The 13,003-nt window shown below is 41.7% G+C and overlaps 1 protein-coding gene across 1 annotated transcript in view; it reads left to right on the forward strand.

The window, feature by feature from the left end:
- The window catches only part of LOC128661095 (V-type proton ATPase subunit C 1), a 229,817-nt gene that overhangs the window by 132,543 nt on the left and 84,271 nt on the right, over positions 1-13,003 (forward strand). Inside the window, exons 9-10 of the mRNA XM_053715264.1 lie at positions 6,457-6,549; positions 6,630-6,723. Coding sequence (XP_053571239.1) covers positions 6,457-6,549; positions 6,630-6,723 — 187 coding nt within the window. The remainder of the gene's footprint in view (positions 1-6,456; positions 6,550-6,629; positions 6,724-13,003) is intronic.

Consider the following 13,003-nt stretch of genomic DNA (forward strand, 5'->3'; position numbering starts at 1 on the left):
CCTTTTGTGTTTTGGGCATATATATGTCTCCCTCTAAATATAAACTAGTAGTGAACAAACCTATCTCATGCGTGATGTTAGAATACAAAGATCCTACATCACAAGACACCCATAGGGTATTGGTATTCCTATTTAGTTTAATCCGTGATATCTTGTCCAATAGATCTTTAGTGTCTTTAATGTATGATGGTAGATTACACACATATCTCTGAAGATAAAAATCTACGTATTCCGACAATTTGTCCGTCAAGCTATTAATGCCAGCAATAATCGGTCTACCTGGAGGCACTTTATCATCCTTATGTAATTTTGGAAGATGGTAATAAAAAGGTATATCGGGATGATTTGGCATCAGATATCGTTTTTCTTTTTTATTTAGAATACCAGAAGTGTGACCGTATTCCAAATTTTTTTCCAATTTTTTGGAAAATTCCAAGGTAGGATCAGATGTCAACTTTCTGTAGTATTCTTGATCCCAAAGGATGCGTTTGGCTTCCTTAAGGTAATCACAAAGATCTTGTAGAACAATCCCACCCCCCTTATCAGCCTGACGAATGACCAAATTGTCATTCATAGTCAGGCTATATAATGCTCTTGCCTCATTAGGCCAGATTTTTTTATTTTTGGGGATGTGATTGGGGATTTTCTCCCAATCTTCCAATACCAGCTGTTGAAAAAGGTCGATGTAAGATACATCCTCCTTCGGGGGGGACCATGTAGAAGGGGGGTGGAGAGGAGTATGTAAATATTCCTCAAAAAGAGTTTCTGTGATTTGACTGGGATCACAATAGAGAAGATTGGATGATTCTCTTTCTCTTTGTGAATCTAAAGTAATAGGTATACCTGATATATTGCGGTTCTTCATCATTTTTAATGCAAAATATCTTTGCAGAGACAGCTTTCGTGTGTATCTATTCAAATCTACAAATAGATTGAAAAGATTATGTGTGCTGGGAGGACAATAGGATAAACCTCTACCTAGAATTCTAACTTCATCATCTGTGAGGATGTGTGAGGACAGATTGAAAATTCCACTTTTCAATTTTTGTAATTGTGCTTTTTGGTGGGTTTTCCCTCTGCCTCGTTTTCCCCGTTTGGGTACGGTCTCTTTTTTTGGTTTGGTGCTTGTGGTGTTGGCCTCCTCCAAAGAGGTGCCAACTGGGGTGTCTCTAAAAAAAACCCACCAGACGTAGAAGGTAAGTTGTCCCTATTTGCCACCTCTTCAGGTGCAGACTGATTGCCATCTATGTGACTTAGGGGCTGGTATCTATTATATATAGGTATATAGTTCGGGTTATCAGAATCCTGATGAGATAAATTCCTCCTATAGTCTCTATCACTATAGGGTGGTCTCTTATTCTGTGGTGTAAAGTTCCCAGAATTCCCAGAATTTCTATAATGGTTAGTATTATATCTGGGAGTCAACATACTCCCATTGTGGGTGTCAAATCTAGGAGTCGGCATGTTCCCATTGTAGTTGTTATAGGGCCTATTTCCTGTATCTTGGCCGTCATAACTTCTATGGGATTGGTCATAACCTCTATGGGTTTGGTAATTATTATTATTCCATTGATTTTGTCTAGGCCCATGGTATTGCCTATAATTCCTATTATTTCCATTATAATTATAATTGTTTTCTCCAACATAGGTGTGTCCGGTCCACGGCGTCATCCTTACTTGTGGGATATTCTCTTCCCCAACAGGAAATGGCAAAGAGCCCAGCAAAGCTGGTCACATGATCCCTCCTAGGCTCCGCCTACCCCAGTCATTCTCTTTGCCGTTGTACAGGCAACATCTCCACGGAAATGGCTTAGAGTTTTTTAGTGTTTAACTGTAGTTTTTATTATTCAATCAAGAGTTTGTTATTTTAAAATAGTGCTGGTATGTACTATTTACTCTGAAACAGAAAAGAGATGAAGATTTCTGTTTGTATGAGGAAAATGATTTTAGCAACCGTTACTAAAATCCATGGCTGTTCCACACAGGACTGTTGAGAGGAATTAACTTCAGTTGGGGGAACAGTGAGCAGTCTTTTGCTGCTTGAGGTATGACACATTCTAACAAGACGATGTAATGCTGGAAGCTGTCATTTTCCCTATGGGATCCGGTAAGCCATTTTTATTCAGACAGTAAATAAGGGCTTCACAAGGGCTTATTAAGACTGTAGACATTTTCTGGGCTAAATCGATTCATATATTACACATATTTAGCCTTGAGGAATCATTTAATCTGGGTATTTTTGTTAAATAATATCGGCAGGCACTGTTTTAGACACCTTATTCTCTAGGGGCTTTCCCTAATCATAGGCAGAGCCTCATTTTCGCGCCGGTATTGCGCACTTGTTTTTGAGCAGCATGACATGCAGTCGCATGTGTGAGGAGCTCTGATACATAGAAAAGACTTTCTGAAGGCGTCATTTGGTATCGTATTCCCCTTTGGGCTTGGTTGGGTCTCAGCAAAGCAGATACCAGGGACTGTAAAGCGGTTAAAGTTAAAAACGGCTCCGGTTCCGTTATTTTAAGGGTTAATGCTTCCAAATTTGGTGTTCCTTGCTACGGGTCCAGATCCAGGGATCCCAAGGCGACTCTAGTAGATGCACTAGTAGCACCTTGGACCTTCAAACTAGCTTATGTATTCCCGCCGTTTCCTCTCATCCCCAGGCTGGTAGCCAGGATCAATCAGGAGAGGGCGTCGGTGATCTTGATAGCTCCTGCGTGGCCACGCAGGACTTGGTATGCAGATCTGGTGAATATGTCATCGGCTCCACCATGGAAGCTACCTTTGAGACAAGACCTTCTTGTTCAAGGTCCGTTCGAACATCCGAATCTGGTCTCACTCCAGCTGACTGCTTGGAGATTGAACGCTTGATCTTATCAAAACGAGGGTTCTCAGATTCTGTTATTGATACTCTTGTTCAGGCCAGAAAGCCTGTAACTAGAAAAATTTACCACAAAATATGGAAAAAATATATCTGTTGGTGTGAATCTAAAGGATTCCCTTGGGACAAGGTAAAGATTCCTAAGATTCTATCCTTTCTTCAAGAAGGATTGGAGAAAGGATTATCTGCAAGTTCCTTGAAGGGACAGATTTCTGCCTTGTCTGTGTTACTTCACAAAAAACTGGCAGCTGTGCCAGATGTTCAAGCCTTTGTTCAGGCTCTGGTTAGAATCAAGCCTGTTTACAAACCTTTGACTCCTCCTTGGAGTCTCAACTTAGTTCTTTCAGTTCTTCAGGGGGTTCCGTTTGAACCCTTACATTCCGTTGATATTAAGTTATTATCTTGGAAAGTTTTGTTTTGGTTGCAATTTCTTCTGCTAGAAGAGTTTCAGAATTATCTGCTCTGCAGTGTTCTCCTCCTTATCTGGTGTTCCATGCAGATAAGGTGGTTTTACGTACTAAACCTGGTTTTCTTCCAAAAGTTGTTTCTAACAAAAACATTAACCAGGAGATAGTCGTGCCTTCTTTGTGTCCGAAACCAGTTTCGAAGAAGGAACGTTTGTTGCACAATTTGGATGTTGTTCGCGCTCTAAAATTCTATTTAGATGCTACAAAGGATTTTAGACAAACATCTTCCTTGTTTGTTGTTTATTCTGGTAAAAGGAGAGGTCAAAAAGCAACTTCTACCTCTCTCTCTTTTTGGATTAAAAGCATCATCAGATTGGCTTACGAGACTGCCGGACGGCAGCCTCCTGAAAGAATCACAGCTCATTCCACTAGGGCTGTGGCTTCCACATGGGCCTTCAAGAACGAGGCTTCTGTTGATCAGATATGTAGGGCAGCGACTTGGTCTTCACTGCACACTTTTACCAAATTTTACAAGTTTGATACCTTTGCTTCTTCTGAGGCTATTTTTGGGAGAAAGGTTTTGCAAGCCGTGGTGCCTTCCATTTAGGTGACCTGATTTGCTCCCTCCCTTCATCCGTGTCCTAAAGCTTTGGTATTGGTTCCCACAAGTAAGGATGACGCCGTGGACCGGACACACCTATGTTGGAGAAAACAGAATTTATGTTTACCTGATAAATTACTTTCTCCAACGGTGTGTCCGGTCCACGGCCCGCCCTGGTTTTTTAATCAGGTCTGATAATTTATTTTCTTTAACTACAGTCACCACGGTATCATATGGTTTCTCCTATGCAAATATTCCTCCTTAACGTCGGTCGAATGACTGGGGTAGGCGGAGCCTAGGAGGGATCATGTGACCAGCTTTGCTGGGCTCTTTGCCATTTCCTGTTGGGGAAGAGAATATCCCACAAGTAAGGATGACGCCGTGGACCGGACACACCGTTGGAGAAAGTAATTTATCAGGTAAACATAAATTCTGTTTCCCTGTTTGTTGTTGTTATTATTATTAGAATTTTTCACCATTGTCCACTCAGTGTTGGTCTGAGGAAACGGTTGACACCGAGAAACGCGTTGCATGCTACTTACTTACTGTGCATGAGGAATATATGTATTTTATTGCTTTTAATTTTTATTAAAATCCTTTTTTTAATCATATATCCTCATTGCAATTGTCCATTTCTGAGCTACCTGCCAATCCTGATTGCTGCCTAGTATCCTGCTTCATACTCTACACAGCTAGCTGGGTTGCTGAGAAAGCCAGCCTGCCTCTACTGGCACAACTGAGTGCCGCTACAGAATGTGAGTACCCTGCACAGATTGCATATTTACCTGTGTACTCCTACAGATTCACACAGTGGTGTGCCTGTGTTTGCACCTAGCTCCTGTTCCCACATTGCTGGATCCAGTATACACAGTCCATCAAGACATAGAGTCCTCTACCTTGGGTATCCTGGTTAGCCGGTTCAGCCAGCTGGTTTGCTGTGAATACCAGCCTGCCCCTATAGGCACATTGGAGTGCCTTTTCACATTGTGAGTACCCTGCACATGTCTTATATTTGTCGTTGGCTTCTTCAGATTCACACATACGGCGCCTCTTTCCTGTGTTTGATTTTAGAATTATGTTTTTAATCAGGTCTGATGAATTATTTTCTCTAACTACAGTCTCCACGGTACCATATGGTTTCTCCTATATTTTTCCTCCTGTCCGTCGGTCGAATGACTGGGGTGGGCGGAGCCTAGGAGGGACTATATGGCCAGCTTTGCTGGGACTCTTTGCCATTTCCTGTTGGGGAAGAGATATTTCCCACAAGTAAGGATGACGCCGTGGACCGGACACACTGTTGGAGAAAGTAATTTATCAGGTAAGCATAAATTCTGTTTTTTTATTGTATTTATTGTATACCATTTTAGTACATGGTTGTTAGACACACTGCAACTCTTTGTTCGCATATTGTATTAAATTTATAGCATACCAACTGCACCTGCCTTTGGCGCTTCTCACAACCTACTCCTACTTTTCTGGACGGCTAGGCGTCCTTTGTTAGAAGCTATTGGTGCACTATCCAGGCGCTTTGCCCACTGTCCTAATTTCCCTTCACTGGCCCATTCACAGCAGAATTAAATTCAAAATTCTCACCCTGACCTACAAAGCCCTTACCAACGCCTCTCCCCACTACCTGTCCTCACTAATCTGCAAACATACTCCAGCTCGCCCCTAAGATCCAACAATGACCTGCTCTTTGCATTTTCTATTATCACCTCTTCCCATGTTTGATGGCAGGACTTCTCTTGTGTGGCACCAACCCACTGGAACACACTTCCTTGCGTTGTCAGACTTTCTCCTAATCTACCTTTTTTTTTAAACACTTCCTAAAGACATTTTTGTCCAGGGAAGCCAATTGCTTATCTAACTTGGTATTAAAGGGACAGTCTACACCAGAATTGTTATTGTTTTAAAAGATAGATAATCCCTTTATTACCCATTCCCCAGTTTTGCATAACCAACACAGTTATATTAATATACTTTTAACCTCTGTGATTATCTTGTATCTAAGCCTCTGCAAACTGCCCCTTTATTTCAGTTCTTTTGACAGACTTGCAGTTTAGCCAATCAGTGCCTGCTCCCAGATAACTGCACGAGCACAGTGTTATCTATATGAAATACATGAACCAACACCCTCTAGTGGGGAAAAACTGTTAAAATGGATTCTGAAAAGAGGTGGCCTTCAAGGTCTAAGAAATTAGCGTATCAACCTCCTTGGTTAAGCTTTCAACTAAGAATACCAAGAGAGCAAAGGAAAATTGGTGATAAAAGTAAATTGGAAAATTGTTTAAAATGACATGCTCTATCTGAATCATGAAAGTTTATTTTGGCCTAGACAGTCCCTTTAACAACATTCTCACCCATGACGTCCTCTCCTCCTGTTTCTCACCCTCCTATATTGTAAATTCCCATGGGATTAGGGCTCTAAATTCCTTCTGCCAATGTTTGATATTTCAAGTCTTGTTTCATGGTTTTATTTAAACATTTGTACACTTGGACAGCGCTGCAGAATATGTTGACGCTATATGAATAAAGTATAATAGCTTTATTTCATTCTTTGTTTCTATTAGTGTTCTTTCAGAAGACCAGGACAGTTATCTTTGTAACGTCACTTTATTTAGGAAAGCGGTTGATGACTTCCGTCACAAAGCCAGAGAAAATAAGTAAGTTTACTTGATACTTTTTTGCATTTTGGGAGAGGGTTGACTAAACAAGATTGTTAATAAAATTATTTTTATTGCAGATTTGTTGTTCGTGATTTCCAGTATAATGAGGAGGAAATGAAAGCCGACAAAGAAGAAATGACCAGGCTATCTACAGATAAGAAAAAACAGTTTGTAAGCATAATAATTTCTTAAATTTGACTAAAATTTTTAAAATGTAATTCTGTTTTGACATAAGGAACTTATTATTTATATATAAACATATATATATATATAATTTTTAGGCACAAAAAAAGGGCAATTAGCATTCTTTAAATAATTAAATGCAGAAAATTTGCCACCAAGACGTCTCTGGTTCCCACTTTGGTGGTACCTCCTTAGACTCTTCCTACATGTTCTAAGACACTAATGCAAGGCCTGCTCTTTCATCCATATCTTCAGACCCCACTAATGTCGTCTTTCCTCCCGAGCAGTCTCATTTTAATAAGGGCGGAATTTCTTATCAAGTGATTGATACATTTATAAAAGTAGGAGAAATGTCCACATACCCAGCTTATTTGTATTCTTTACGATATCTTCTCTGAATGGATGCAGTTATGTAGACATTATTTGGATTCTATTGCTATACTTCCTATACAATACATTTCTAAGTTGTTTTGCTACAAGTTAATTAAGGGTGTAAAGGATTACAAAAGTTTGTAAAAATGCTAAAATAAAAATATAACATTCGAAATATTAGATAAAAACCTGCAGATTAAACTTACTTACACTAAAAAACAGTTTCTTTCTTAATAAAAATACCTATTTCTTTCTAATGACACGATCATCTAATTACTATTGGGAATATGCGGCAAAGAGCACCACAGCAAAGCTGTTAAATATCACCTCTCTTCCCTCCAACCCCAGTCATTCTCTTTGCCTACTTAGAGCAAGGAAGTGGTAAAGTTTAGGTGTTTGAAAGAAGATAATTCTAGCAAGATTTTATTATCTTTCAGCAGTGTAAGATTGTTCTGCTTTGTCCTAGGGTGTAGCCGTATCAGTCTCTTCAGTAGAGCAGTGGTGGCTTTTAAGGAATGGGAACTTGTGGGGTACAATCCTCACTGCACCTCCCATGTATTTAATGCTGCCCTAACTTTGCAAACCTGATTAAGAGTAAGTCTAAAGGTAAGTGCTGACTATGCAGAAAAAAAGATGGCACTTTAAAATCTGTTTATGGGACAAGAGACATTCTTCTTTTGCTAGGGGGATCATTTTATTATTGGCAGTAATAGCAGGCACTGGGGATGAGGAGACTTATGGCTTAATAGGTGGTGTGCTATTTGTTCTTTTACTCCCGGCAACTTTAGAATATATTTAGCCGACCGGAAGGTTAATTTTGTAACGCCCACGATGGGCGGGGTTAGCTGATTTTCTGTTGGGTGCCTTTTCCTTATACACTTCCTATGTTCCGGAGCGGAGAATAGCTTTGTTGCAGTACTGTTACGGACTGCAGTTTACAGTATAGAAAAGTTTGGTCCAGATTATCTAATAGAATATTCACTCTGTTGTCAGTAAGGCAGGTAAGCACCTCAGCAAAGTTAAGCTGAGGTGTAGAGGTTGTCCGGAATGTTTTTTATGAAAGTTTATTATTTTCTTGCAGAAAAATAAATAATTTTTGTTTTAAAATTTAAAGGAACAGTAACGTTTTGTTTTTTTGTGGGGTAATTTCTAAATAATATATCAGTTTATTTATCTATTTGTTTTCTTTGTGAATAAAGATGGACCAAGAGGCCCTGCAGGATGTTACATGTTCTTTATGTTTTGATGCCAACATGGAACTACCAATCCCTTTCTGTTCCTCATGTATTGAGAGAACTTTACATTACAGGGATAGACTTTTTTTCTGAGCCAACATTGTCTAATTCAGGAGCCAACATTTTTCTGAGCCAACATTGCTGTTCAGGAGTCTTCTGACAATGTTCAAGATATGCCGCAGCTTTCTCCTCAAGTGTCACAAAATTTATCGTCCACACATGCAGTGCCCTGCGCTTCCTCTCTTACTCCGCCTGGAGTTACATTGCAAGACATCGCTTCCCTCATGTCCTCTGCAGTATCTTATGCATTGTCCACTTTTCCCATGCTGCAGGGAAAGAGCTAGAGGAAATGTAAAGAATCAGTGAGTAAGGTTTCTGACACAGTCGTGGCCATCTAGAATGTTCCCTCCTAGAAATCTGAGGAGGACGATACTTCGGTAGCATCTGAGGGTGAAATCTCAGACTCAGACAGTGTAATTCCTTATTCTGATACTGAAGTTGTATCCTTCAGGTTTAAGCTTGAACACCTCAGTTTGTTAGTTAAAGTGAAGGTAAAGTTTTGCGTTTTTGTAAGCTTTATTATATTAACCATCTAGTATATAGTAAGATCGCTAACTTTTTTTAAAATATTAGCATATATATGATTGTATAACAAACTGTTTGTATTTAGGTTCTCGGCCGGTCGCTCCTCCCTCCGTGTATTTCTGGGTTTTTCACTCAAAAGCGCGTTCCCGATGGACGGACAACTTGCGCATGCGCACACCGCGCCTTACATGCAATTTGCGCCTGCGTGACTGAAATCTGGAGCGAGTCTGGCTTGGATGGGGGAGGAAGTAAAGCCGACGCATGCGCAGAGCGTCAATCAATGTTATGACGTCAAATGACGGCCGCCTAACGGCCAGACATACTATTAGCTAAATGAAGAACGTGACCGGACTACCAAAAAAAAACCCCAAAAAAAAACGGGCTGTTTGTCTAACGATTAGAATTGGGGAGAAAAAAGCTGATAACTCGGTAAATATATAAAAATAACAAAACTGATGACTTAAAGTACCCTTAATTTTATATGTATTTACATTTGCAATAATCGAACCTTGTAAAGTTTACCTTCACTTTAAGGAGGTTTTGGCTACCTTGGATGACTCCGACACTACTGTTGTAGTTAATCCTAAGGAGTCTAGTAAGCTTAACAAATATTTTGATGTACCTTCCATGGTGAAGGTTTTTCCTGTACAAGATCGAGCTACAGAGATTATTGCTAGGGAATGGGAGATACCGGGTATCCCTTTTTCTCCATCCCCTATTTTTAAGAAGATGTTTCCTATAGCTGACTCTATCAAGGAATCTTGGCAGACGGTTCCTAAGGTGGAAGGGGCAATTTCCACTTTAGCTAACAGGACCACTATTCCCATAGAGGATAGTTGTTCCTTTAAAGATCCGATGGATAAGAAGTTTGAGGGGTTGCTCAAAAGGATGTATGTACACCAGGGTTTACAATGGCAACCTGCGGTGTGTATTGATACCATCACTAGTGCGGCGGCATACTGGTTTGATGCGTTGTCTGATTCTATTCGGACAGACACTTCCTTTGAAGAGATCCAGGATAGGATCAAGGCCCTTAAATTGGCCAATTCCTTCATTACGGATGCTTCCCTACAGGTTATTAAGCTGGGAGCTAAGATTTCCGGGTTTGCCGTACTGGCCCGCAGAGCTTTATGGTTAAAATCCTGGTCTGCGGATTTGTCTAAGCTTTTGGCGATTCCTTACAAGGGTAAGACCTTGTTTGGGCCGGGATTGGCGGAAATTATTTCAGACATTACGTGAGGAAAGGGTCATTTCCTCCCTCAGGATAAGAGGAATAAGCAGAAAGGACGTCAGAGTAATTTTCGTTCCTTTTGAAACTTCAAGGGTATGCCTTCCTCTCCCTTTACCAAGCAGGAACAGTCCAAGCCTTCCTGGAGGCCCAACCGTTCTTGGAACAAGGGAAAGCAATCTAAGAAGCTCGCATGAAGGGACTGCCCCCGATCCGGGACCGGATCTTGTAGGGGCAGACTTTCTTTCTTCGCTCAGGCTTGCGTTTGGATGTTAAAGATCCCTGGGCGGTGGACATCGTGTCCCAGGGATACAAACTAGAGTTAAAGACCTTTCCTCCCAGGGGCAGGTTTCTGCTCCCAAGATTATCTGTAGACCAGATAAAGAGAGGCGTTATTACACTGTGTTCGGGACCTTTCCGTCCTGGGAGTGATAGTTTCTGTTCCAATGCAGGAACAGGGTCTGGGATTTTCCTCCAATCTGTGGTTCCCAAAAAAGAAGGAACTTTCAGCCCAATTTTAGATCTCAAAAGTCTAAAGAAATTCCTCAGAGTACCGTCCTTCAAGATGGAAACTATTCGTTCCATTCTTCCCTTGGTTCACGAGGGTCATTTTATGTCAACAGTAGATTTCGGCCTTGCCACAGCTCCCAGAATTTTTTCAAAGGTTCTGGGATCCCTGTTGGCGGTGCTCCGGTTGCGGGGCATTGCAGTGGCGCCTTATCTGGATGACATTCTAGTTCAGACGTCATCCTTTCAACAAGCAAAATCCCACACGGAGATGTTGTTGTTGTTATCCTTCCTGCAATCTCACAGATGTAAGGTGAATTTGGAAAAGCGTTCCTTAATTCCAGCTACAAGGGTAGTGTTCTTGGGAACTATAATAGATGCCCTATCAATGAAAATGTTTCTGACAGAATTCAGGAAATCAAAGATTTTCAATTCTTGTCTGGCGCTTCAGTCCTCTCCTCGGCCATCAGTGGCTCATTGTATGGAGGTAATCGGTCTGATGATAGCTGCCATGGACATCATTCCGTTTGCCCGTTTCCACCTCAGACCTCTGCAGTTATGCATGCTTGGGCAGTGGAACGGAGATTATGCGGACCTGTCTCCAGGATTACATAAGGGATTCTCTTCTTTGGTGGTTGTCTCTGGATCATCTCTCCCAGGGAACCTGCTTCCGCAGACCCACCTGGGTGATTGTGACAACGGACTCCAGCCTACTGGCATGGGGAGCAATCTGGGCTCTCTAAAGGCTCAGGTGACATGGACGCGGAAGGAGTCTGTTCTATCCATAAACATTCTGGAGCTGAGAGCAATCTTCAATGCTCTTCTGGCCTGGCCTCAGTTAGCCTCGGCCCGGTTTATCAGGTTCCAGTCGGACAACATAACTTCAGTGGCTTACATCAACCATCAGGGGGAAACTCTGAGTTCCTTGGCCATGACAGAGGTAGCCAAGATAATTCAGTGGGCAGAGACCCACAACTGCTGTCTGTCTGCGTTCCACATTCCAGGAGTGGACAACTGGGAAGCAGATTTTCTGAGCACCCAGACCTTTCACCTGGGGAAGTGGGAACTCCATCCGGAAGTGTTTTCCAGCTTGATTCTCAAATGGGGACAGCCGGAACTGGATCTCATGGCAGAATGCCAAGCTCCTGAAGTACGGGTCAAGGTCAAGGCTGTACTGATAGATGCTCTGGCTGTCCCTTGGAATTTCAGTCTTGCATACCTATTTCTTCTGTTCTCCTTCCTCGGATCATTGCTCGAATCAAACAGGAGAGGGCGTCGGTGATCCTCATTGCACCGGCATGTCCTCGCAGGATCTGGTATGCAGATCTAGTGGAGATGTCATCTCTCCCTCTTTGGAGACTTCCACTAAGGAAGGACCTTTTTACTTCAAGGGCCCTTCCTTCACCCAAATCTAGTTTCTCTGAAGCTGACTGGAGATTGAACGCTTAATTTTATCTAAGCGTGGGTTTTCTGAGTCGGTCATTGAGACCATGATTCAGGCTGGTACCAGGAAGATTTACTATAAGACTTAAATATCTGTATTGGTGTGAATCCAGAGGCTACTCCTAGAATTTTGTCTTTTCTGCAAGAGGATTTGGAGAACGGTTTATCAGCAAGTTTCTTAAAGGGTCAAATATCGGCCTTGTCTATTTTGTTGCATAAACGTCTGGCGGATGTACCAGACGTGCAATCGTTCTGTAAGGCCTTGGTCAGAATTAGGCCTGTGTTTAAACCGGTTACTCCTCCTTGGAGTCCTAACCTTGTTCTTAAGGTTCTTCAGCAGGCTCCATTTGAGCCTATGCATTCCTTAGATATTAAACTGTTATCTTGGAAGGTTTTGTTTCTTGTTGCTATTTCATCTGCTCGTAGAGTTTCAAAGCTCTCTGCATTACAGTATGAGTCTCCTTACCTTGTTTTTCATTCGGATAAGGTAGTTTTGCATACTAAGTTAGGGTTTCTCCCTAAAGCGATTTCAGATCGGAACATTAATCAGGAGATTGTTGTTCCTTCTTTATGTCCTAAACCTTTTTCTCATAAGGAACGTCTGCTGCACAACCTAGACGTGGTGCATGCATTGAAATTCTATTTACAGGCGACTAAGGATTTTCGTCAGTCTTTAGCTCTGTTTGTGGTTTTCTCTGGGAAACGTAAGGGACAGAAAGCTACGGCTACTTCTCTTTCTTTGTGGCTGAAGAGTATCGTTCGCTTGGCTTATGAAACTGCTGGACAGCAGCCTCCTGAGAGAGTTACGGCTCATTCTAAGAAAGCTGTTTCCTCTTCCTGGGCATTCAAAAATGAAGCTTCTGTGGAACAGATTTGCAAGGCTGCAACTTGGTCCTCT

Source organism: Bombina bombina, chromosome 5 (genome assembly GCF_027579735.1).
Source record: "Bombina bombina isolate aBomBom1 chromosome 5, aBomBom1.pri, whole genome shotgun sequence".
In the NCBI taxonomy this organism is placed as follows: domain Eukaryota; kingdom Metazoa; phylum Chordata; class Amphibia; order Anura; family Bombinatoridae; genus Bombina; species Bombina bombina.